Below are 23441 nucleotides of genomic sequence, written 5' to 3'. Positions count from 1 at the left end.
TTGTCTCTGTGAATACACATTTAAAACCTATCAAAGCTACATTCAACAGGCAACTTCTAATTAGAACAATAAAAATTACTAAACTAAACAGAAGGAAAAAATTTCTTACACTAACCTCCACCCCTAGACATTTCACTATAATTACAATATAAATTTTCCACTATCATTCTATTTAAACTTATTGCTTAATACTTGCTTTGCCCTTTATTTCTCCTAATTATCTCACAGCTTTCACCAATTGCGTGTATTCTCCACCAAAAGATGCAGTGGTTTCAGTAACCAGGAAGAAACACCAATTAAGTGGAATGGTTTTGGTTTGCCAATCCAAGTTTTCTGGCCAATGCACCAATTAATGAAGTGGGTCTAGCACTGGCCAAATGCCAGTGCACCCACTAGAAGTATTTACTCATTTTCTGTTGTGAGATAAGGATTAGGAGGAGGGCAAAACAGGTTTTAACTAAAAAATAAGCTATGCTAAAGCAGAACACTAGGGAAGTTAACTCAGGGTCACCTTTAAGAATATTAAACAAGGGTGATAAATGTGGGCTAGTTAATCTTAAGTAGGGTCATACCCAGCTGATGATACCTAAAAGTTTTTCTGCATCATTTAATGTTTGGATCTTGGTTGAAAATTTAATCGTTTGTGGTTGTATTGTCTGATGTAACATTTTAACTCCTACGTATTTCCATGGGGGTTGTTGTTGCACCTCTTCAGGTGCATCTTGCAGTGCTTGCATCAATTTTGGCTGAATCTGTAAAAGGCCTTCTTTGCTACATGATTGACAGAGAGCACTGTAAATACAAATCTGGGATATCATCAAGACATAAAGAAATGGTAAAGTAACAGTCTTTTAAATCAACAATCAAAATGTCCCAAGTAGCAGGTGTCATAGCAGGGGATGGCATTCCAGGCCATAAAGCACACATACTTTCCGTAACTGTATTAATTTTTCTCAAGTCATGGAATAACTTCCATTTACCTGATTTCTTTTTAATCACAAACACAGGGGTGTTCCATGGACTTGCTGATGGCTCAATATGACCTTGATTTAATTGCTCTTTAACCAACAATTAAAGAGCGTTCAGTTTTTCTTTTTCAACGTGCCAGCGATCAACCCACACAGGTCCTTCAGTGAGTCATTTTAAGGCTAATGTAGGATGCTTTATGCCCTTCAGCACAGTGGCCCCTGTTAAAAATCTGTTCCCAGCCAAACCCCCCATGCTGACAAGACATCCCTTCCCCATAGGTGAGTGGCACAGCAGTAATATAGGGATGGATCGTGGCTGTCTGTTCTTCTGGATTTTCAACTAACACAGGATTACTACTCAAGTAACTTGGTGTGGTACCTCCAAGGCCAGCAACAGATCCTACAGCTGTGGTGGGCCACGATTGAGGCCATGTGTTAGCAGATATGATCATAACATCTGCTCCATATCTATCATCCCACTGACCTTGATGTGGAATGGATTTGCCTGAGGCATTGTAAGAGTACAAACCACTCCTGGTCTTGGATCAGATATGACCTGAGTCCAGTATACTTCAAGTTCCCCCGTCAAGCCAAAGCTTCAGTTTCCTCACAGCTTTGAGTCTGTTTCTGGAACACAAGACTTAAAGGTACAAGTTGAACAATATGACTTTTAGCTGGAACGGATACAGGAGGAGTAGGTGTTGATACCATAGCACATATTTGTCCAGTATACTCTGTATCTGTAACTCCAGGGTGGACAAAAAAAACCTGTAACATGGCTCTTGATCATCCTAATAATAATGTACTTAATCCTTCCCCAGTAGGCCCATGGGCCTCGAGGGGGCTTTCTATACCTTCAATGAGTCTGTAAGTTATAATGCCAGCGACAGAAACATCCACGTCAGCTGATCCTCTTGTTGTCCCCGTGAGCTGGTGGCATAGGCCTGCACTGGAGGACGGGAAGGTGCTCGTGTCTACGAGCATCTCCCTTGAGCACTCTTGTTCCTGTTTCCCCGTCCACTAAGAGGCTGTCCGTTAGCGTGGAATTTAGACTTGCATTGCTTGGCAAAATGACCGCGTTTCCCGCATCGGTAACAGTTTCCCACTACAGGCACAGTTCTCTGTTTCTGGCGTGTCCCCCATGAGTTGTACCTATGGGGACAATTTGCTTTGATGTGGCCTAGTTGCCCACATCCATAGCATTCATACGACCTTAGAGCAGCAGCCAAGGCATCAGCTAACACAGTCATTTTATAAGATACAGTTTCAAGTTCAGCACATGCATCAATCATTTCATCTAAGGATGGATTTCCTCCTGGTAATAGGTCTATAGCTTTCTTGCAGTCTTCATTTGCATTGCTTCGTGCCAATGCCAGTATCAACAGATCTTTTACATCATCATTTGCTATTTGCTTTCCCACTGCATCTTTTAATCGTTCTATAAATTGCACATAAGGCTCTTTGGGGCCCTGCTTAATTTTTACGCAACACTGAGTTGGTGTTACCAATCTCATTTTTCCAACTTGCATCAGAGCCTGCATTCCTAAATCTCTTGCCTGTGCCAATATCAAAGGATTCAGGCGTGCTTGCAACTGAGGGTTATTTATGAGAGGCCATTTCAGAAGCTGAGAGACCCCTGCCCCAAAGCATGGATCTTGCTGCGACACCGCTAAACTACACAGCCCTCGCATTTCCACCTTTTCCTGCCAGGTGGACTCAAACATCAGGTATTCCATCGAGGTACAGAGCAACCGCGCTATTTGCTTGATATCAAAGGGTGTCATTTCAAATTCAGCTAGAAGCTGTAACATCCTCGTTACAACTGGAGACCCCAGTCCATGCTGGGTAGCTAGTTGGCGTAACTGGGAGAGAATTTTAAAGACAACTTGTGTATAGGATGCAGTCCCATTGTTTTGCCCCTCTTGGTCATCCAAGGGCCGCGGGAACATAGGTACAGAAATTTGTTCAGCAACTCCATAATCTCCACTAGCAATTGCCATTAATTTCATATAATGCCAAAAGCTAACCGGATTGTATGCTGAGATAGTAGCCCCAGTCGTCCCACTCACAAGCTCTTGGCCACTCAAGGACAGCCGGGGATTTGGTACAGAAATTTGTTCAGCAAGTTCAAGATCCCCACTAGCAATGGCCTCTAATTTAGCATATTGCCAACGTCTAACCCGGTCATATGCTGAAATAGTAGCTGACACTGGTTGCATGGTAGAAACATCCTCCTGAGGGCCAGCAGGGGGGCGACAACCTGGGCCTCTCATGTTAGGATGCCACAAATCTACTACTAGAGGGGATTCCTTGGGCCTCTCAGGCTTTGGCTGTGGACACGATGGGGTGTGGCATCCTGCCACTCTGGGTGCTGGCAGCTCCCTGCTGGAACTCTCAGCACTGAGTGCCGCTCGGCTCCCGGCTCCCGTTTCCATGCCGAGGTTGCGACTGGACCTATCAAGCACTGGAGGGTCCGTCGGCAGAAGTTTATCATCACTCCCGTCATCCGTAGGCAGAGGAGGAGAGAATGGCTTTGTGCTAACTGGGGGTGCAGGACGTGGGGGTGCAGGTGCACATGGCGCGGGCAGAGTTGCAGGGATGGTGGGTGCGGATGACAGCTGCTTCCCTTCTAGTTTTTCACCCGTCCTTTCCACTCGCAAACTCAATGTGGCACCGACTCCCCCAACCACTCCCTCCTGAGCTCCACTACCACTGGGTGTCTTGGCAGGTGGAGCCTGTGGTGCCTCAGCTGCTGTTTTTGCATTTTGCTCAAGTTTCAGCAGTTTCAAGGTATCCAGCACCAGCCTCCAGGTAGTCATAATATTTTTAGCAGTCTTATCGCCTCGGGAGGCTGATTCAAAAATCAATTCACCAGCCCGTTCCCAGATTTTAACATTAAATACAGCTTGTATGGGGGCATCTACGCCATGGTTCCTACACCACTGCAATAAAGTATGCAGAGCCTTTTTATCATACTTCATCCCTTGGTGGTCCAACATAAGGGTCCATATATTCACTATAGCTTTTTCTTCTGCTGACACTTTAGCTTTTTCTTTGGTTGACACTTGAGATCCCATCATCCCAGGTGGCTCACCTTCTTAACTTTAAATCTTGACCTTTGCAGCTCTCCACACCACTTACAGCTCTCCACGCTTCACGGTATGCTCCTGCACCCAAAGGTGTCTCCTGATTCAGAGGTGCACTCTTGGATTCTGGACTATCTTCCTTCAGTTCACTCTGAGAGAAAGCAGGAGCTGGGACTCTCTGAGCTACCACCCCGTGAAAGGGCGTTGAGGCCAGGTGGGCAGCCCTGTTAAAGTTACATGTGTCCTCTGAGTTGGCACAAAGCCAAAGTCTTGTTCTTGTAGGAGCCGGTCACAATTGCATCCTCACTCAAACATTCAATTCCATTCAGCTCATCCTGGAAAAAAATAGAAAAGACAGTGAAAGCCTGCAGATTTTAGGACAAATCTTTCTTTTCTATAAAAGCTGAACATTTCTCTTCCCTTTCTTCCACTCCACCACCTTCCAACATGAATAGGACTTTCAGCCTTCAGGAATTCTACTTAGCACAGAATCCCAGAATGGCCCGGGTCAGAAGGGACCTTAAAGGCCATCGACTTCCACCCCTCACCATGGCAAGGGACACCTTCCACAAGTGCAGGTTGCTCCAAGCCCCATCCAACCGGGCTTGGAACACTTCCTGGGACAAGGCAGCCACAGCCACAACGTGATATTGCCAGTACAAGCTCATCATCACCCCCTTCAATTACTGCCATGCCAGGCAGCACTTTAGAATCCTCCTTGTTCACACATGATGCCAGCCCAGCCAAGCTGACTCCGTCTGACAGCAGCACACGCTGCCTTGGTGTCTCCTGGGCAGGAATCTGCCATGGGCTCAAGTGTTTCCTTACACAGCCTCCTGCTGCTGCTGCCGTGCTTTCCTTGGCACTCAGGGAATCCACAGGATTACGAACAGCCAGAGGCTGACGGGCACTCTTCTGATGGGCACGATCTGCTGAGCAACTAAGAAGAAGTTACAGTCAATTACATATTTATTAGAGCAGCTGCCCATCTCCAATAAATTCCACTCAAGAGTGTAAGTCTATTGATCATTCCAATCAACCAATTTCTACTCCAGAACCAGCAGCAAGCAACAGATACAGCTCTCCAGAATGAAGCAAGTTCATAGAGCAGCTTAAATAGTTCTAGGTTAAAGAACAGAAGACTATTTCCTCATCATGGACTATGACTAATCAAATAAAAAATACCACAAAACACACCCCGCTCCTTATCCATGCAGCTAACAGTTATTTCAGCTGCTACAGCAAGGGTTTGATGCTCCCATTTGCCTTCCCTCTGAAATCCAGGTCTTGAATAATTCTACCATAGACAAATTCTGATTTGACAAAGTAGAGGATTCATCAAATATAAAGGAAAATGGAACAGGAGCCCATTGGGGAAACAGATCTACAACTCTAAAGAAAACCCAAGAGACTCTATCATAACCACAGTCCTTCCAAAACAGCATATCCAACATTACTTTAAATAATTAATAACCACTCTTAAAACTACTGTCCCTAGCAGGTGTCCATTGTACCATGAGGAAATGGATTCAAAGACAGAAAAAAGAAGTACTTATAAGATTTCAACTACATAATCTAAACCTACAGTCCAAGTCTCTGCCTAAGTCCCTTAGAGCTAACTTAGCCTGGTGCTCAGTTCTACCCACTCCGTCCCTCTCCCTGCTATGAAAAGCCACTGCCTTGGTAAGTAACAAATCTTCATCCCAGAGAAATGGCCATGCCAAGAGATTTACCCTGGGATGTGGCAGCACTGACTTCCAGGAGAAAGAAATTGTCTTACAGTTTAAACAGGAATGCAGATTTTACACATTTGTCACCTAAACCATGGCACAGCCACGGGCAGAGCCACTCTGCAGTCCACATGCAATCCCTGCTGCTCACCACCTCTCAGCATTCCTTGCTTCCATGCAATTCCAACCTCTGGGAACTGTCTGTACTACCAAACAGTCTTTGCCACTCCTCTCTCAGAAGGAGCCTGTCTGTTCCCTGGCCAGCATCAGCCACAGAAAGGAAGAATAACCTTGCAAAAGAATGTGCTTTCCTCTGCTCTAACTAAACCACCTCATCTCCTGGGATTTATCAGCATTTCACGGAGCACTGTACAAGCAGCACACTCACCCCTCCACGACCTAAGCAACACTGTTGGCATGGCAACTCTGACAGCTTCTTTCAGAATCAAACTCCAGATATGCTGAGCACAGAGTTCCAAGACAGACAAAAAACAGCCACAAATCTGCCTCCATTCGGGGCTCTTGCACAGCAAACAGCACCCTAAGACACAGAGCTCGTGCTTTTGTGTCAACACACTGAGCTAAGCTATTAAACTCATTAGCATATATGAATATGATATAGGCCCCCACATCATGAGCAGCACTCAACACTCCCCATGTCCTTACACAACCTCTGCTGAAGCCTCTCTCTTCAAGCTGCAGCACTAATTGCTTCCAGGCCGACAGATTTTTAAATTCTCCCAGCTCCAGAGGCTTAAGTACTCGGCAAAACAAGTCCCTCTTTTAGGAAGCAGCTTTGGCAATTCCAGATGCAATCCCCCCACCTCCAACTCAGGACTCACATCATTTGTGGCTGAGCTGACTCGTCCACATAGGGGGTGAAACTGGGCACTGGGTGGGGCACTTCCAAGCCAGAGCTCACAGTGCTGCGAGGACGCTGTGGGAGGAAAGGCAACATCAGCAACACAGGCATTCCTTGCAGTCTCCGCATCCCTCTGCATTCTGCATCTCCCTTTTCCTCATCTTCTGCTCATTTGGGCATTTTCTTACATAGAAAATTCAACTTGATGGAGACTTTTCCAAATCCAATTCCCTTCTGACACAGTCACAGCCCACCAACTGAGCACTGGCACCTAAAAGGCTCCTCCTGCACATCCTCACCAGCTCCAGTTCCTCGTATTCTGAAGGAATGTTTATATATATTGAGGGAGATACACATTATCCTGGTCAGGCTGGGTATTCCTTATTTTCCACAGATGCCACAGTTCTCATTTTACAGCCAAGATTGTCCCAATTCTATGATAATATTCACTCCCTGTCCACCAACAGCCTCCAGACTTGGAGTTTGGTTTTTTCTCAGTTTTCCCATCAGAGGCCACTGCAGCACCGCAAAAATCCCTTAACAGTGTTATGAATGAAGTTCTGTATGACTAATTAATAAACAGCAAAATTTAATTTAGCAGCAATTTTAATTGAACTGCAATTTTATATAAATGAATTGTTATAAATAATAAATTATAAAGGCAAATCAATAATCAATAAAAACAATTTTACTTTGCGACCAGGATTCGGTCTCTGATAGCCGCAATCAAAGGGGCAGCGTCGAGCCTGGCATCGGCACTGGGTGAACACAGATCCCAACTCGACGGCTTCGGATCCCCTCTGTTCACCAATGCTGCCTGTGAAATACAAAGCTGTGTTTGGTGTCAGGTACATACAGGCAATGTGTGTATTTGTGATTGCCATATGTGTGGAGACCGACAGTGGGACATTGGCAAATTCTAATAATAACTGAGGAAAATAAAGCATGGAAGAAGGCCTTCGAACCTATCTTTTGTTTGCAATTAACCTTGCTTGATTTAGGAGCATTGGAATTAAAGCGTTAAGGATGTTGCTTTTTCCTTAAAGAGTTCTGCAATAATAACCTTTTGAAGTATAATTTTAGAATATTACTTGTACACTTGAAACTCTAGCTTTGGAATATATATAAAGGAAATATGCTTATTTCACACCTTAAAACAGAGAAAAACAGCTTGAGAAAGGAAGATGAACATCAACTCAAGGATTTATAGTTTCGACCAAGGGAAGCTGGACATCACTGTTATGAGATTTATAGTCTCTGCAATTAAAAAGTGGACCCACATCTGGGTGTTATGAATAAGAAGCTTGACTAGGCCAATATTCAAGCAGCAATCAATTTTTTAATTAATATGGTAAAGTATGAGCAATACAGCACTGGGTACAGTGGGGGAAGTTTTCCCTCCAACTGCACACTGATAGTTGAGGTTAAAGGTATTTATAGGGGTACTCATCAGTTTTTTTCAACAGTTTTTATTTCCAATTTTTACTCATCAGCAATTTTTATTCCAAATTATTACATCACAATTCTATACACTATTGTGATCTTAGTTTCTCAGGATGTATCTCAAAAGGAGGATCCCAGATGGTGGCAGTCCAGTTTCTGAAAGAAGAAAGACAAATCCCATCTGGTGGAGTCCAGCTCCCCAGATGTGGGTCCACCTTTTAATTGCAGAGACTATAAATCTCATAACAGTGATGTCCAGCTTCCCTTGGTCGAAACCATAAATCCTTGAGTTGATGTTCATCTTCCTTTCTCAAACTGTTTTTCTCTGCTTCAATAAGGTGTGAGATAAGCATATTTCCTATTTTGGAATATATATATTCCAAAGCTATAGTTTCAAGGATACAAGTAACATTCTAAAATTATACTTCAAAAGGTTATTAGTGCAGAGCTTTTTTATGGATTAAATGCAAGCAAAAAGCAACATCCTTAACACCTTAATTCCAATGCTCCTAAATCAACCAGGGTTAATTGCAAACAAAAGATAGGTTCAAAGGCCTTTTTCCATGCTTTATTTTCATCTGTTATTATTAGAATTCGCAACTATCCCATTGTCGATGTCCACAATTTCACATTCGCAAGTACACACGTCACCTGTTTGTACCAGACACGAAACACAGCTTTGCATCTCACATGGGGAGCTGAACTTCACCAGATGGGATTCATCTTTCTTCTTTCGGAAACCGGACCACCACCATCTGGGATACTACTTTTCTGGGATACATCCTGAGAAAAACTAAATCACCATAGTGTAGAGAATTGTGACGTAAAAATTTGGACTAGAAACTGCTGATGAATAAAAATTGGAATAGAAACTGCTGAGAAAGCTGATGAGTACCCCTATAAATACCTGTAACCTCAACTATCAGTGTGCAGTTGGAGGGAAAACTTCCCCCACTGTACCCAGCACTGTATTGCTCATACTTTACCATATTAATTAAAAAATTGATTGCTGCTTGAATATTGGCCTAGTCAAGCTTCTTATTTATAACTGGTCTCTGCCAGGCTAGTTTTATATGGGTTTTTTTTTTTGCCTGAGGCAGAGATTTTCCTATTCCTCCCGCTTCACATATTTGTGTAGTTTCCTTTTCTCTGTGCTGAACTGGACAGAACAGTTTCTGGGAAGCGATGAATGCTGATTGTCGAGTTAAGGGAGCCTGGTATTGGAATGCACTACTGGTATTTGAATGGACTACTCTATCTTGATCATAGATACTTATTGGGTATTCATAGCTTGGCTGTCTCTGGACTGTCCTGGGAAAGGGCCCATCTCTGCACAGAGCCACGGCTTTTCATTTGCTAATTAGGTTTTTTCTCTTGGCTGCAGTCTGTGATTTCACAATTTGTGAGGCCATCTCTTTCTCAGGCTGCGGCTTCTGGTTTTAAATCTTCAAGAATTTTTCATACAAGCACAACTTATTTCATGAATATTTTACACAGGCACGAATTATTCCATAACATATATCACACAATCAAGTATATTCAGTATAATCAAGCAAATAAATGTGGCTGTGATAAATTAAGTATGATTAAGGTTTGTATTAAGCATAAGCAAAACCGACCGGGGTACAGGGAGGGATTTCTCACCCTGACCCACGTATGAAACAAAAGTCATCCAAACTACACTTCCATACTGTATGCTAATACATATTCATCAGTATTTTTCCATAAAACTCCTCCTATTTTCAATTCTTGAAATCTGTCACTATACTGCACAGCACATGCTCACTTGTTGCTACAGGGTCTGCTGGTTTTTCGTGGTTTTTTCAGAGGCAGGCTCGCCATCTTCCTCACTGTCCTCTGAATAACCTTGGCAGGTCGCACATGCACACTAAGCTGTGTGTTATGTAAGTAAGCATCATGTTCCAAATAAGCCTTATTATTTTATAGATAAAACCACAACTTGGATTCCTCACCTGCAATCGTCCCAACTTAGCTCTGTTTTGGGATCTTGCTTATCTCAATATTACATTCTGTATCCCTTTTTTCACATGTAACAAAGAACTCTGTTCATGCCAAGGCCGATTCTGTTTTGGGATCTTGCTTATCTCAATATTACATCCTGTATCCTGTTTTCACATGTAACAAAGAACTCTGTTCATGCCAAGGCCGATTCTGTTTTGGGATCTTGCTTATCTCAATCCTACTTTATTACTTTATAACAATTATTTTCTAAAACATTGATATAGTTACAATTTAGTTAGCACCAATCATATCCATTTATCACACACGGTTCTCATTTTACAGCCAAGATTGTCCCAAGTCTATAATATTCATTATCCTGCCCACCAACAGCCTCCAGACTTGGAGTTTGGTATTTTCTCATTTTTTTCATCAGAGGCCATTGCAGCACCACAAAAATTCCTTAGCAGTTTCTGAGGTCTAACAGTGACTGAGAGAGGGGCTCTGCTTGGTGCAAGCAAGAAGCCAATTTATTGTTCCTACAGCTCAGTTTATGTACTCTTACAGCTTTAGGTAGAATTTTCCATTGCCAAAGTGATAACCACAATATTTATGTTTCCTGGTAACATTGCTTAACCACAGACTTTCATGATTTGCTTTAGACAAATGACAACATTCTTTCTGGTTTCTCTTTTACATTTCTGTTTGCTGTTCCCGGGGCTTTGGGCCCACCAGGTGCAAGATGACTGTGTAGTACTTTTTGTTCTACTGCTCAGCTGTCGCCCACAGAGGTCCATTAGTAAAGAGAGAAGAGGTGGAATTTAGTCTGGCAACACACTACTCTCATCTGCCTATTTCATTTCCCTGAGACTCTTCAGACCAAAGTAAGTTATATAGTGGGAATACTCACTCCTCTTTTCCATCATTTCCCAAACTGCTTCCTGGGGCATCTTGAAACCAGCAGTAAGAGAAATCCCTTCTTCCCTGTGCAGGTTTTAAGATGTCAGAGCATTCACCAAAGTTTATTTTTGTACTGCCCTTCAGTGGAGTGGAATTAAACATCCTTGCCTCTTCTGCCAGAAACAGGATATGATATTTTATTTAATTAAATCTAAGAAATTTCATTAAGTGGGGAGCAGAGACTACTCTAAGGGCAGACATTAAAAGAAATATGGAAGCATTCAGAGAACAGAATGAATGTTTTGAACAGCATAAAGAGATAGGTAAAAAAATTTATATTATAATTCCTCTTCACTCTTCTCAGCTATATTAAGCCTGTGATTTACTGAACTTTTCCATTAAATTATGTTATAAATGGCTAGGTACTAGTTGGCTCTTGCTACTATTTATATGTTTTCATTATAGAATTGCAACTCCTTGCAAAGAATTATTTTAAGTTTTAAACTGTTTTTAAGTATGGAAAAATTAGTAATAGCTTATGGGCAATGCAAACGGAAAAGCAAGGCTTTCACAAGATGTAAGTGGGCTTGCAAAAGATGTATTTTAAGATATGCTGCTGCAAAACAAACATTTAAAATAGCCTAAGTAGAGAAACGGAAACCACAAAAGCACCAAGCTTAAAGTGCCATCAGCAGACCATCAGAAGATCCCTGCAGACTGCTGAAGGCTGCAATTATTGAATTGTGCAAATGCAACAGAAACCTCAAGTAAGAAGTGTGGTCAAAGAGCCCAAAACAGATCTACAACAAACACTGAGTAAGTAATGCACCTGCAACAATGTAAAGGACCCAGGGCTGAAGAAGGGGTGTGTACAGGTGCCTGTATCTTTTGCTTTATGTTTTACCCTTTCTAAATAATTTATTAAACTCTTAAAGAGTGGGCTTAGTTTCTCACATTTAACCAAACTGTTTTCCATTTGAAAAGAATGTTCCTGGAGTTTCCAAGAATTTTAGCCTGGTTGCATCCCTCCCTCATTCGAGTTTTTCTTACCAAGCTCCACTTATAACAATGTCCATATTGAAAAGATGAAAATACTTTTATTATCTCAATGCCTGAAGTTTTTAGCTTTTATGTATTCTTCATGTATTTGGAGTTCTGTAGACTGTTAAATGCCTCAGTGTAACTTCCAGTACTTCCCCACCTTTCACTCCCACAGGGAACAGGCCCTTATTGACACATTCCTAAAATTTTGTTATCTCTTGCCTGTTACTTCTCCAAGGCCATTTTATTTTGCAATCACTGGCATAATAAGAGTAGGGGAGGAGGGCAGATGCCAGGGAGGAGATTACCTCACCAACTGCTTTCTCATGGGACAACATTGGCCAGATATTCCAATTGCTCAATCCTATCAATTGTAAGGACCGAATTCTGAGCACTGGGCTTTGCCCTATTGTGTACCTGAAGGCTTTCAAGGAAAGCTTTGCTTTTACATTATCATTCTAACACGGTCTGGAAAAGTTTGTGTTCCACACCACGAGACCAGCAGAACAGACACTGGGGACACAAGCATCATAAAGTCCCCCTAGGGCATCCAGGCATCAGCCTTGTGACTTTCTATGCTCCTTTCCTCAGCTACAAAGAACGTGGCAACACTGGGCCTTATCCAAGCACCTAGGAAACAAACCTGATCTCACAGGATTGAGTCCCTTCACACAAGCTCTTCCATCACTTCTCTACAACAGCCTGAACACCTGTAGCACAGCTGTTCCTTTTGATGTCTAGTTTAAGCCATTGCAAGCTACTCTCTGTCATCCTATTGCCAGGATAAATATTCCATTGATACTGCACTTGAATTCTTTTGATCTGCGCTCTTCTCTTTTCCTCACAAGCGCTTCAAAACAAGACTTGCAGAATGCTGCACAGGCCTTCTTTGCACAAGGCAGCCAACAAGTTCTTCCTTCAGGTTCTAGTTTCCAAAATAATTCAACTCTTACCTTTCTGTCTTACAGATTTAACACATGCCTGCCTTCTCTCCCCTTCTCTGGCTCATGTTTTGCCTCTTACATTCCTTTGCTGCCCCCCAAACATTTCAGCAGGCCACCTCTGCCAATTCTTCTGCTTACCAAGAATTTCCTGTTCCTGAGTTTAAAACTCCACACAGTTTTTCAACTTTATTCAAGCAATATCAACCTGCTAAACTTGAACAGAGTACACATGGCCAGGCACCCTTTAGGACAGCAACCATTCACAAGGGCATGCAGGGACAGGACAAGGGAGAATGGCCTTGAGCCAAAGAAGGGTGGCTTTGGATGAGATATTGGGAAGAAATTCTTCCCTGGGAGGATGCTGAGGCCCTGGCACAGGCTGACACACAGAAGCTGTGGCTGATCCGTCCTTGCAAATGCCCAAGGCCAGGTTGCATGGGGCTTGGAGCAACCTGGGCCAGTGCAAGGTGAAACCAGATATCTGTAAGGTTCCCCCTAATCCAAACAATTACACCATTCTATCATTTAATCTGTATTTGCAAGAGAGACAAACCACAGGCAAGAGGGACCTCTGCTTTGAGGTTTAGAAGTCATCAACTTCCACACACCTTCCTCTCTTTTCCCTGTCCATTTTCAGCCACCTTGCTTTATTGGATTTCTAAGGTCCTGCACTGATTTCTTTCTGCAGGCTGGTCATCTCCTGGTCCCGGCCAGGCAAGCGGCACATTCTCCCTTGTCAGGAGGGAGTGGCTGTCTCCTGGGACACGACCACCTCTCATTTGATCTTCCTTTTAAAAAGAAATCGACACCTGTACAGCTGGGTACTGACCTGAAACCTGGCAGAGACAGCTTTCCTAAGCCCATTCACCCTCAATTTCTGAGCAGCCAAAACACACCGCTTAGATACCCAAATTTTAGGGGTTTGTAGAGGGACTTGGGAGTTTAATTCCCCCCTAAGAGAAATATATGAAAAAAACACCCATCTTGACAGCGAAGGACCGAACGCAGGCAATATTAGCAGCAAAAGCCACTAGATTAAGCCATCTCCTTCCCTGGTGATTGCTGCTTTCCGTGTTCCGAGATCCCCCCACTCTCCTCACAGGAGCTGCCGACGGCTGCGCTCCGGCCAGGGGGAGCCTCAGCCAGGCTTAGTCGGGACCCCCTGGTCCTTCACCAGTTCGACGAGCGGCTGCAGCAGGCGGGGGCACAGCCGAGCCTCGAGCCCTGCCTGGGGCAGAGTGGCGGGGACTCCCCGCTGGCACCGACGGGAGCCGAGGCTGTTGGTGCCCCGGGACGCATCGCCCCACGCCGGGACCAGGCACCCCGCTCCGGCCGGGCTGCCCCAGCGCCGAGCCGGGACCGGGCAGAAAAATACGTCTCAGAGCTCCACAGCCGCGAGCGCCAAGTACCTCATACCCTAAAAGCCCCTCACGGATCCCACCCAGATGCAGCCCCTCCGCCCTACACACCTCACAGCCCCCCAGAGACACCCACAGCAACACACACCTCACAAAACGTCAGCCCCTCACGATCTCCCCCGTGCCCCTCAGCCCCGCGCACCCCAACAGCCCTCAGCCCCGCGCCCCTCACGAATCCCGCAGCCGTCAGTCCCGCGAACCTCAGTACTTAGAGCCCCTCAGCCCCACAGGAATGCCTCAGCCCCCTACAACCCCTCAAGCCCTACACACCTCACGGCTCCCCAGGCGCCTCTCAAGGGCACGGCAGCTATCAGTTCCCCGAACTTCCCAGCCCCTCAGAGACTCCACTGATACCCGAGGGCCCCTCACCCCCCCATCTCCGACCCTACAGGCGCGCAACCCTCACGGATCCCACAAACCTCAGCCCCGTGTATCTCACAGTCCCTGAGACCGCCTCAGTCCTCCATGGACCCCTCAGCCCTGCATACCTTTAACCTCACAGCACCTCAGCCCTCACCCCCGCACGGACCCCACAGCTCCTCAGGCCGCCTTAGACCAGAGCGCCACAGACTCCGCCAACCCTTCCTGGATCCGCCTCCCACCCAGCCGGACGTACGATACCAGTTCCCGGCCGCGCAAACCACCAAAGCCAGCACAGCACCTCCCGCCAACAAACTAGCCAAGCATCGCCGCCGGCTTAATATTCAAGCCTCTCCCGCCTCCCCATTGGCCACGCCTCTCGCCCCGCCCCGCCTGACTGGGGACACCGCCTCGCGTCGCCCCAGTGCATCATGGGAAATGGAGTTTTCATCTCACCAGCGCCAGCAGGCGGGGAAAAATAAGTAATTTTAAAATTAATGCGCTCGCAGTTAGTCTCATCTGAAAGGCATACTCCTGTTCCTGCTCGCGTGTGTTCTCGCCCGTTCAATCTGCTAACCGCTGGCACTTGCTGATTCTCCACTGTGAAAAATGCATGTATTTTATGATTGGCTTTTCACAAATATTAAAATGAATATTATATGTGTCGCGTTAGAAAGTAAAGCTGTATTAATTCTCTTAAGTACTGTGTTAAATATAGTTTTAGGTTATAAAAATTGTTAAAATAGAAACGATGCTATGTAGGATACTTTTTTTAAAAGAAAGGACTCGCAGTGAGATAGCAGCCACAGGACGCCTAAATCTTTCAGAGAAGAAGAATTTATTGCCCTCTTATCAGAAGAAACGAACTTCTTCCCGCCTCGAAGGCGCTGTTAGGATTTGGAGGAAGAAGCTGACAATGACCAGACAGAATCCTGTGTTTGAATGGAATTTAGGCATCATATATGAAGTGTATGACTATGCAACAGGCTATTGCTTTTAAAGGTTAATCCTCTGTTAACGGGGGTCCTTTTTCGGGCTCGTGCTGCCCAGAAAAAGGCACCTGAATGTCCGTAACTCTTTGTATTTATTGTCTCATATTGTCCTAATTCAATTTGTCCAAATTATTATTACTCTAATTGTATTACTATTTTTATAACCATTTTATTACTATTAAACTTTTAAGAATTTTAAAAACAAGTGATTGGCGTTTTTAACATCCACGTCATTTCTCTGTCTTAAATTCATCCCATCATTTTTTCTGAAGCACTCACTTCATGCAACTGGAGATGAGTTCTGCTTTGGTGTCCCAAAAACCCCTCACTTTTTGGGTGAAAAATACACAGTTTGCCGCTCCCAGAAGTGTATGTGTTAATGTGATCCTCAGCCTCATCAAATACCTTCTCTCCAACAGCATTCCAAGAAACAACTTAATAGTCTGATAGGCTGCAGTAATACACAGGAGCCTGGAGTGACTGGAAGCGTCCAAGGCCAGGTTGGACGGGGCTTGGAGCAACCGGGGGTAGTGGAAGGTGTCGCTGTTTATGGCAGAGGGTGGAATGGAATGGGCTTCAAGGTCCCTTCCCACCCGGAACATTCCAGGATTTTATGAATGTGTCATCACTGCTTCCAGTGCCTGAGCACGACCGGGGAGTGAGACAAGATTTTTCCTGCGCTCGTTGACAGGGCTGAGGGAAGAACTCAGGAGAAACAACGGGGGCAGAGGGTGAGTGCCGGAAGAGGCCACACAGCCTGTCCTGCAGCACTCCCTCGTGTTCCTGCGGGGAACTGCAACGAGCCGGGACTGCCTGATCGCCCCTCTGAGAGTTGAGATCTTAAAATCCATCATCTGCAGGGTCTCAAGGCTACAGATGTCCTGTTCCCCTCTGCATTCAGGATCTGCAAACGCTGACGTATGAGGCAGCTGCAAAAAGAAGTTGTCATGGACTTGGACAGGAATATCCTGCCAGGAACATAGGTTAGCTGCCTGCTGTTGTTGGAAATGTGATCAATAACAGAGATATTTGTCATAAAGAAAACTGAATGAGCAGAAAGAAGAATTTTTCTCACAACTGCCCTTGACTCACAGACTCTGGAGGCCTTTGTGATGCTTGTGACTAATGAAGCTTTTGTATGCACAGAAGAGGTTGTTGGGGTTGATGGGAGGTTATTTCTGCGTAACATGGGCAAGAAACTCATGAGAGACCCAGGACTGGGGACAGCGGGCAGTGCCGGACGGGGCTCGGTCGAGCTGTCTGGGGCTGTGATGTGAGTGCACGTGTGTGTGTTTGTGAGAACTTCTCTGTGTTGACGGACAGCGACAAACGTCGCTCCCAAAGGGGCGGAGGTGGCCGCAAATCAAATTCGGCAACGCCCAAGAGGGCGGCTCGGGCCGGAGGTGGCGGAACCGCTCGGACCCGGCTGCTGCCAGCACAAAAGATGGCGGGTCTGGGCAGAACTCACACGATACCACACCTAAGATGGCGGACATCACCGGAAGTTACTTCTTCCAGTACACAAGATGGCGGGTCTGGGCAGAACTCACGTGATACCACACCTAAGATGGCGGACATCACCGGAAGTGACTTCTGCCAGAACACAAGATGGCGGATTTCGGGCGGAACTCACCACACCTAAGATGGCGGCTTAGGTGGATGTTGCCCTTTCCAATATGGCGATGTTTCGCGCACGCGCTTTGAGTAGGGAGAAAATGGCGCCAAGAATGGACCCCGTGCCCAGAAAGACGTCCCGGTGGGGACGGGGCTGTTGGTCAGCGGCGCGGCGGGCGAGCAGGAGGCGGCGGCAGGCAGTGGTGGGGCAACCTCTGTGCCGGTCGCTGAGGCGAGAAGCCCCCTGAGCGGGCGCGGCGCGGGCCCGGCTCTGAGGGCCCCCCGCCGAACCCGAACCCTGGCCCGACCCCGGTGAGCGGCGAGAGCGGCTGCTGCGTCAGGCCCTCGGGGAGATCGTTCATGGCCTCGGCCCGGGGAAGACATGAAACGAGAAGATGGTCGAGAAAATAACACAAAGAGCCTCTTCTGGACGTGGTGGTGTCGGTCGAAGGCTCTGTGTCACCACAAGTCTGTAGAGCCCCTCTGAGGCAGACACCCCCCGAGGCCCCTGCTCTGGGCTGTTGTTCTGGGTCAGTGACAGTTTGTCCTGGTAATTGGTGTTGTCGAATGTCATTGCTGCAATATTCCTTCACACAGGGTGCCCTGTGCCAGCACTTACAGCCCCTATGCTCAGGAGTGATTAATTAAGGTCTTTTAGTCCTTGTTATTAATTAAAGTAAATAATTTCTGTAATTTTTAGCAATATACCTGGTCTGCTGCCCTTAATCCTGACAGGGTTGTACAGAGGTTTGATCACACCTCTAAAGCAGTTTTTCTCCCCCAAACCCCAGTTATACCCACTGAGATCACACACAGGTGATGCCCTCGAACTCTTGGGTTAATGTTAATTCTTGCCAAATTATGTTAAATTCCAGTGGAACTGTACCAAAAGATAGAAGCCCTGAAGTACAAACAGCTGTGCTGCAGGACCTGGTGGCAATGCTGTGCCTCTGCCACGACCTGTTCAGGTGTTCCAGTGGACCATCAGGTCCAACTGCTGCTTTTGTACAGCCTTGTCATAGTTTGCCCCTGTATTTGAAACACAGCTATCCAGGCCATAACACCCTTCCTATTGAATGTCAGTCCCCAAACCCAAAAGGAAATGTGTGGTTTCAGACCTTTTGCTGAGTTTCTCAGACTGTCAGTGACAAACCATTATGAGAACCCAGTGAAAGAGACAGACACGGATTTATTTATAAAACCCAGTGAAAGAGACAGACATGGATTTATAAGTATAACTTAACTATTTTAATAACTCTTGTACAGTGCATGGTTATATCGTCTCCTTCGCTCAGTTACATCAATGTACAGTACTTTATAGCAGTGTCTGCAGGCAGTACAAACAGAACAGATGCACAGCTCAGTTGCATGGAAATTTGTAAAAGTGACCTCTGCAGTAAGGTCTGCTGAGATATTTGTTTTTGGAAATGCTCCTGTGGCTCCCAGCTTTACAGAGCTGTCCTGTACACTCCTGTTAAAATCCCAGATAACTGTAATTCCCTGTGATTTGCTTTCCTCTACACCCCAGCACTAGAAGGTGGGGTGTTTCCTAGCTCAACATTTGGTTTTATTTTCATTTTAGAAACTCTTTCACCTCCTGTGCTTGCCATCCTGCTTCCCTTCACCCTCTTCCAGAGCCAGGGCTTCTCAGGAGGATTGTCCTCTTCATCCCTCCCTGACAAGGTGAGTGCCCTTCTCAGATCCCAGCAGGGCTGTGACTAAACCCAGGATCCCCCCCCCTGCCTGCACCCTAATTCTGCTGGTGCCAGCAGCGTCCTCTTTCAGATGAAGAAAACAGATTATCCATTGGAGACAATCAGGAATAAAGCCAAAACTGAGGTGCATTGGTGCTCTCAGATTGAGACACGAGTTCCCCAATGCTGTGTTAAAGCTTTTTCCATTAGATGTGCAAGGACAGACAAATTTGGGCAAAGACTGAGCAGTGCTGAGAGAGAAAAGCCAACTGTCCCTGGGCTGTGGGCAGCTCTGGAGCTGTGTTTGCTTCACTGCTTTGCAATCAGGTTGGTCTGTCAGCTAAACAGAGATAGAAATGCAATGTGCCAAACTTGCTGTGGACAGGAACTACGCTGCTTGCTTGAGTTTTGAAATTCTGAGTAAATTTTGGAAGCATAATCACTAATTCTGCCTCTAGGGAAGAGATTTTCCTCACTCCCTCTTTACAGATTGTTATATATAAATGCACATAACCTTATGAAGGAAAACAGGAAGTCAAGAGCAACATCCTGTGCTAAATTAGATTTTTTTCCTTGTGCCCATTTATTTGGAGTTAAACCTGCCCTTCCCAGTGTGCTTTGGGGTTTCAGCTATTTGGGAATCATTTCAGCTGACTTTCTACAGTGAAAACGTGAAGGTGGGGACGAGTGACCAACACCCTGGCAAGGGCTGTGGGCGTGCCTGGGACGGGAACAAATGGTCAGGGCTTATCTTCTCCTGGTTTGAGGCCGAGTTTGGCAGCCCCACAACATTCCAGGGCAGGATCAGCGGCCCAGGCAGCTGCCCTGAGCCCAGGCCTGTGCATCAGCAGCAGTGGGCAGGTGGAGCTCACCCATGTCCACGTTCAGATCCCTTTGTTTGTCAGTCCTGCTCCTTTCTAGGCACTGAGAGCTCATCTCAGAGACAGCACCAACTGGTCTGTGGATTTAAGGAAGCAGCCAGACTTTGGGAATGTGTGTTGCCATTCCAGCCTTGTCCAGTGAGGGGGCACAGGGGGACAGGAGGGGGACAGGGAGTTGTCACCGGGCTGTGCTCATGGGCTGCAGGGGACACCTGCACTGAGGAGGAAATGGAAATGGGGCTGCCTTAGGCTGCCCAGAGGGGTCCTTACTCCCCATCCCTGCAAGTGTCCAAGGCCAGGCTGGACAGGATTTGAACAACTTGGGCTTGGGAAAGGCGTCCCTGCCTATGATGGCGGTGGGACAGGATGAGCTTTAATGTCCTTTCCTTCAACCCAAAGCACTGCAGGGCTGTTCCTGCAGCCTCATTCCCGTGGTGCAGGCTCCAGGCCCTGAGCTGGCCCCTCCTGAGCTGTGTGCCAGGCCTGCTCTGCCAGCGAGGGCTGGGAGCAGGGACAGCCCTTGGAGAAAAGCTCTGGGGGTCTTTGTTTGAATCCAGCCCTTGTCGTACATCCAGCCCCGAGGGAATCCTGCTCCGATCGCATGCACGGAAAATTTCAGTATAAAATATATAGTTATAAAAAAAATACTTCATGCAAAATTAAAACACCTTTCCCAGTGGGATATGGTCTTATTGTCAACCCTTCCCAACAGTGTTTGAGGAATTGTCACTCTGATGGCAGCTGGAGCCCAAGGGGAGCTCTGCTGCCTCCGGCCTGGGCCGGGAATCATTGCTTTTGTTCCCTTCCCTTTTTTTCTGCACTACTTAGGGCTAAGAGCTGAAATAAAGCAGAGAGACTTTAATTAGCAGAATCAATCCTTTCCTGGCGGCGCTTCATGATTTCTTGGAGCTCTGACTCCCCTCTGCTTTTCTGGAATGGAAACAAAACAGGAAGTTTGGAGTTGAACTTCAAGCTGTAGTTAAATTACAGTATTCAGTGAATGCTCTGGGAGTAGAGCTAGTTTCAAAGGGATGGGTGATATCAGTAAAAAGCAGATTAATTAGTGGAAACAGGGGGATCTTGTGGATTTGGGGCCTTTTAGCTTAAAAGGCACTTCAGAATTTTTACGTGTCTTTTATTGCTTGTGTAGGTTTGGTTGCATTTTTTTTCCCCCAGTTGTGTTTCTTAAAATGCCTGTTTAATGAGCTATCTGACACTGCTGGTACAGCCCCCTACTCCAGCAGGAATTATCCAGAAAAACACTCACCTCCAGCTGGTTTTTCTCCACCGTGATCTTGCTGTACACTCTGTTCCCCTCATCACCACACACCTTCTTCAGCTCCTCTCTGTTGAGGGAGAAGAGCTGAGCTCCGGTGAGGATGCCCAGGTGTTCCACGGTCCTGGGGAGACACAAAGTGGGGGATGATGGTTGTGCTGCAGTGGCCTCGTGCCAGAGGTGAGGAGTGGGAGATGGGAGGCTGGGAGCTGCACTGGGGTCGTATCACAGGGCCCTGGGGCTGTGCCAGGCTGGCAGCTGTGATTCCAATGGCATCTCAGCCCTGGGTTTAATTTGTGGATTGTTTTTCTCCAAGAAAATGTTTATAAGAAAGAAAAGGAGTGAGTTTGGGCTCTGAACATCCTGGTTCTAGAGCCTGGGTTTAATAGGGTTGAAATCTAATTTACACCACAGGCTCTGTAGGTAAATCCCAGTGACTTGTCCCAGGTGAGATGGTGCCAGCAGCCTCCCCAGCTCCTTCTCCAGGGAAGGACGAGCGTTTCATGTGGCAACAGAGCAAATCTTACTCTTTGCTGAATGACTTGGCCTCTAGCCAGGCTTTGACTTCTTCAGTGCTGGATTCAAAGGTGAGGGGCACAAAAACTTGCTGAGGCTTTTCCACTTTGAAATTCCTGTGGGGAGGCTGAATTTTATTGTTTGTGATCTTCTTTAGCAGCTCGTCATTCAGCTCATCCATTTGGTGAATAAGTTCTGCAGAAACAGGTAGGGAATGAAATCAAATCTTCAGTCAAAAATCCCATTAAATGTGTTGGTGGGGAAATTGTAAGGAAAATGGGGGTGTGGCTCAGCAATCTTATTTAAATTCAGGCCAGAAAAGTGGTTCCCCTTTTCCTGAGCCCCTGTGTTGCCATTTATTTTCCTCCCATCACCCTTTGGCTGTTGCCTGATCTGGAAGGACAGATCTGTGAGAATCTACAATTGGAGAGTTGGGATTGAGACCTTTTCAGTCCTCTCTGCTACTTCTACTCAGTGATTTGCTGATCCCAGAGCTCCAGGTTTTGCTCCACAGCGGAACAGAAGCGGCAGGAAGCCCAAACTGGGAGTGAGGAACACACTCATGATGAGATGAGCTTGAAGGTCCCTGTGATTCTGGGAAAACTCCAGGGACACTTCATCCAGTGTCACTTTCCCCATGAAACTCCTGAGGACTGTGGAGAATAACTGGGTGTTATGAAAGATCCGTGTCCTTGTATTGAGGGGCTTTCCATCGTCCCAAAAGGGCTCCTGCTTCCAAGAGTGGACAGGGTGGGATAAGGGGTGAGGAGAGTGGGGCCCCTGGTCCCTCTCCTGCTCTGTGACCCCCACAACATGTCCAGGTGAAGGAGGGATCTCCTGTTTGTCTGGGAATTCTGTGGAACCACATAAAGGAACCAGCCAGGCAGGCACTACATGTGTGGCAGGATATGAGCAAAAGGAAAGGAGAGAAAGGGATTGACCTGAGGTCTTCCTTAGACACATTTAAATGCTTTGGAAGAAAAAGGCCTTGGGAGGAGGAGGAGGAGGAAGGTCAAGCTGGAGGAAGGAGGAATGGGGTGATCACTTATTGCCCTGCTTGTCCTGGGCGGCCTGAGAGCCTGGGATGTTCACAAGCTCCAGGGCTGCTCTCTTGGCTCTTGTCCTACCTGCAGTGGCCTCCAGACCTGGTGCTGTTCTATTTCTGATCACTGAAGGGTGCAGGGGAGCCCCTTGGGTAGGTCTGGTCCCCAGAGCACCCAACCCCAGGGGACCCCAGCGTGGGACACAGGGTGGGACACACACATACGTTCTTTGGCGTCCTGTGTAGAGTTACGTGATAACATCTCACTGCCCCACTTATCCCCGGCGTAGCTGGCAGGCAGCTTGTGAGTTGGACTGGATGGGCCATAGCCTCTGGGGCTCAGGTCTCCTTTGTACCTCTGGTTAGACTGCTTAGAAAGGGGGGGACAAAAAAAAAAAAGTAAGACTTTTTTCCTGCCATTTTTCATTTTCATTTAAGAGACAAACTGCCATGTTGTCCTTGTGCTGATGTGGGGCTGGTGACACCTCAGGTGGAGCAGCATGGAAGAAGTTAATTTCTGGGAATGAAGAACCCAAAGCAAAGTCTGAAGTTTGCATGAGGGAATCCTAGACATGCCAAACATGTACAATCCCATTGGAAGGCAAAGCCTAAATGCTCCATAGCTGGGATGTGAAGCATGACCATTGCCAAGGGCCTGGAGCAGACTGGGAAGTTTTTTGACATTTTGATTAAACTATCCAGAAGCTTGCTGGGC

The 23441-nt window shown here is 46.4% G+C and overlaps 2 protein-coding genes across 5 annotated transcripts in view; both read right to left on the bottom strand.

Moving 5' to 3' along the window:
* Positions 1–15016, bottom strand: part of BUB1B (BUB1 mitotic checkpoint serine/threonine kinase B) — a 45432-nt gene extending 30416 nt beyond the window's left edge. Inside the window, exons 1-3 of one of the 2 annotated variants that reach the window (XM_077179734.1) lie at positions 14973–15016; positions 10959–11121; positions 6627–6721 (exon numbers count right to left, since the gene is read on the bottom strand). In XM_077179734.1, coding sequence (XP_077035849.1) covers positions 6627–6721; positions 10959–10998 — 135 coding nt within the window. In that variant the 5' untranslated portion in view covers positions 10999–11121; positions 14973–15016. Of the gene's footprint in view, positions 1–6626; positions 6722–10958; positions 14375–14972 lie in introns of those variants that run through there. The other variant, XM_077179735.1, reaches the window with a different exon arrangement.
* Positions 15017–18993: 3977 nt separating this feature from the next.
* Positions 18994–23441, bottom strand: part of LOC129121354 (EPS8 signaling adaptor L2) — a 49879-nt gene continuing 45431 nt past the window's right edge. For 2 of the 3 annotated variants that reach the window (XM_077179741.1, XM_077179740.1), the window contains 4 exons: positions 22952–23096; positions 21696–21879; positions 21160–21292; positions 18994–20822 (listed from right to left, as the gene is read on the bottom strand). In XM_077179741.1, the coding sequence (XP_077035856.1) occupies positions 20751–20822; positions 21160–21292; positions 21696–21879; positions 22952–23096 (534 nt within the window). In that variant the 3' untranslated portion in view covers positions 18994–20750. The remainder of the gene's footprint in view (positions 20823–21159; positions 21293–21695; positions 21880–22951; positions 23097–23441) is intronic. The other variant, XM_077179742.1, reaches the window with a different exon arrangement.

The sequence above is a fragment of the Agelaius phoeniceus genome, chromosome 6, assembly GCF_051311805.1.
Source record: "Agelaius phoeniceus isolate bAgePho1 chromosome 6, bAgePho1.hap1, whole genome shotgun sequence".
Taxonomy (NCBI): Eukaryota; Metazoa; Chordata; class Aves; order Passeriformes; family Icteridae; genus Agelaius; species Agelaius phoeniceus.
The sequence above is the reverse complement of the archived record's forward strand: the minus strand, read 5'-3'. Positions and strand labels throughout refer to the sequence as shown.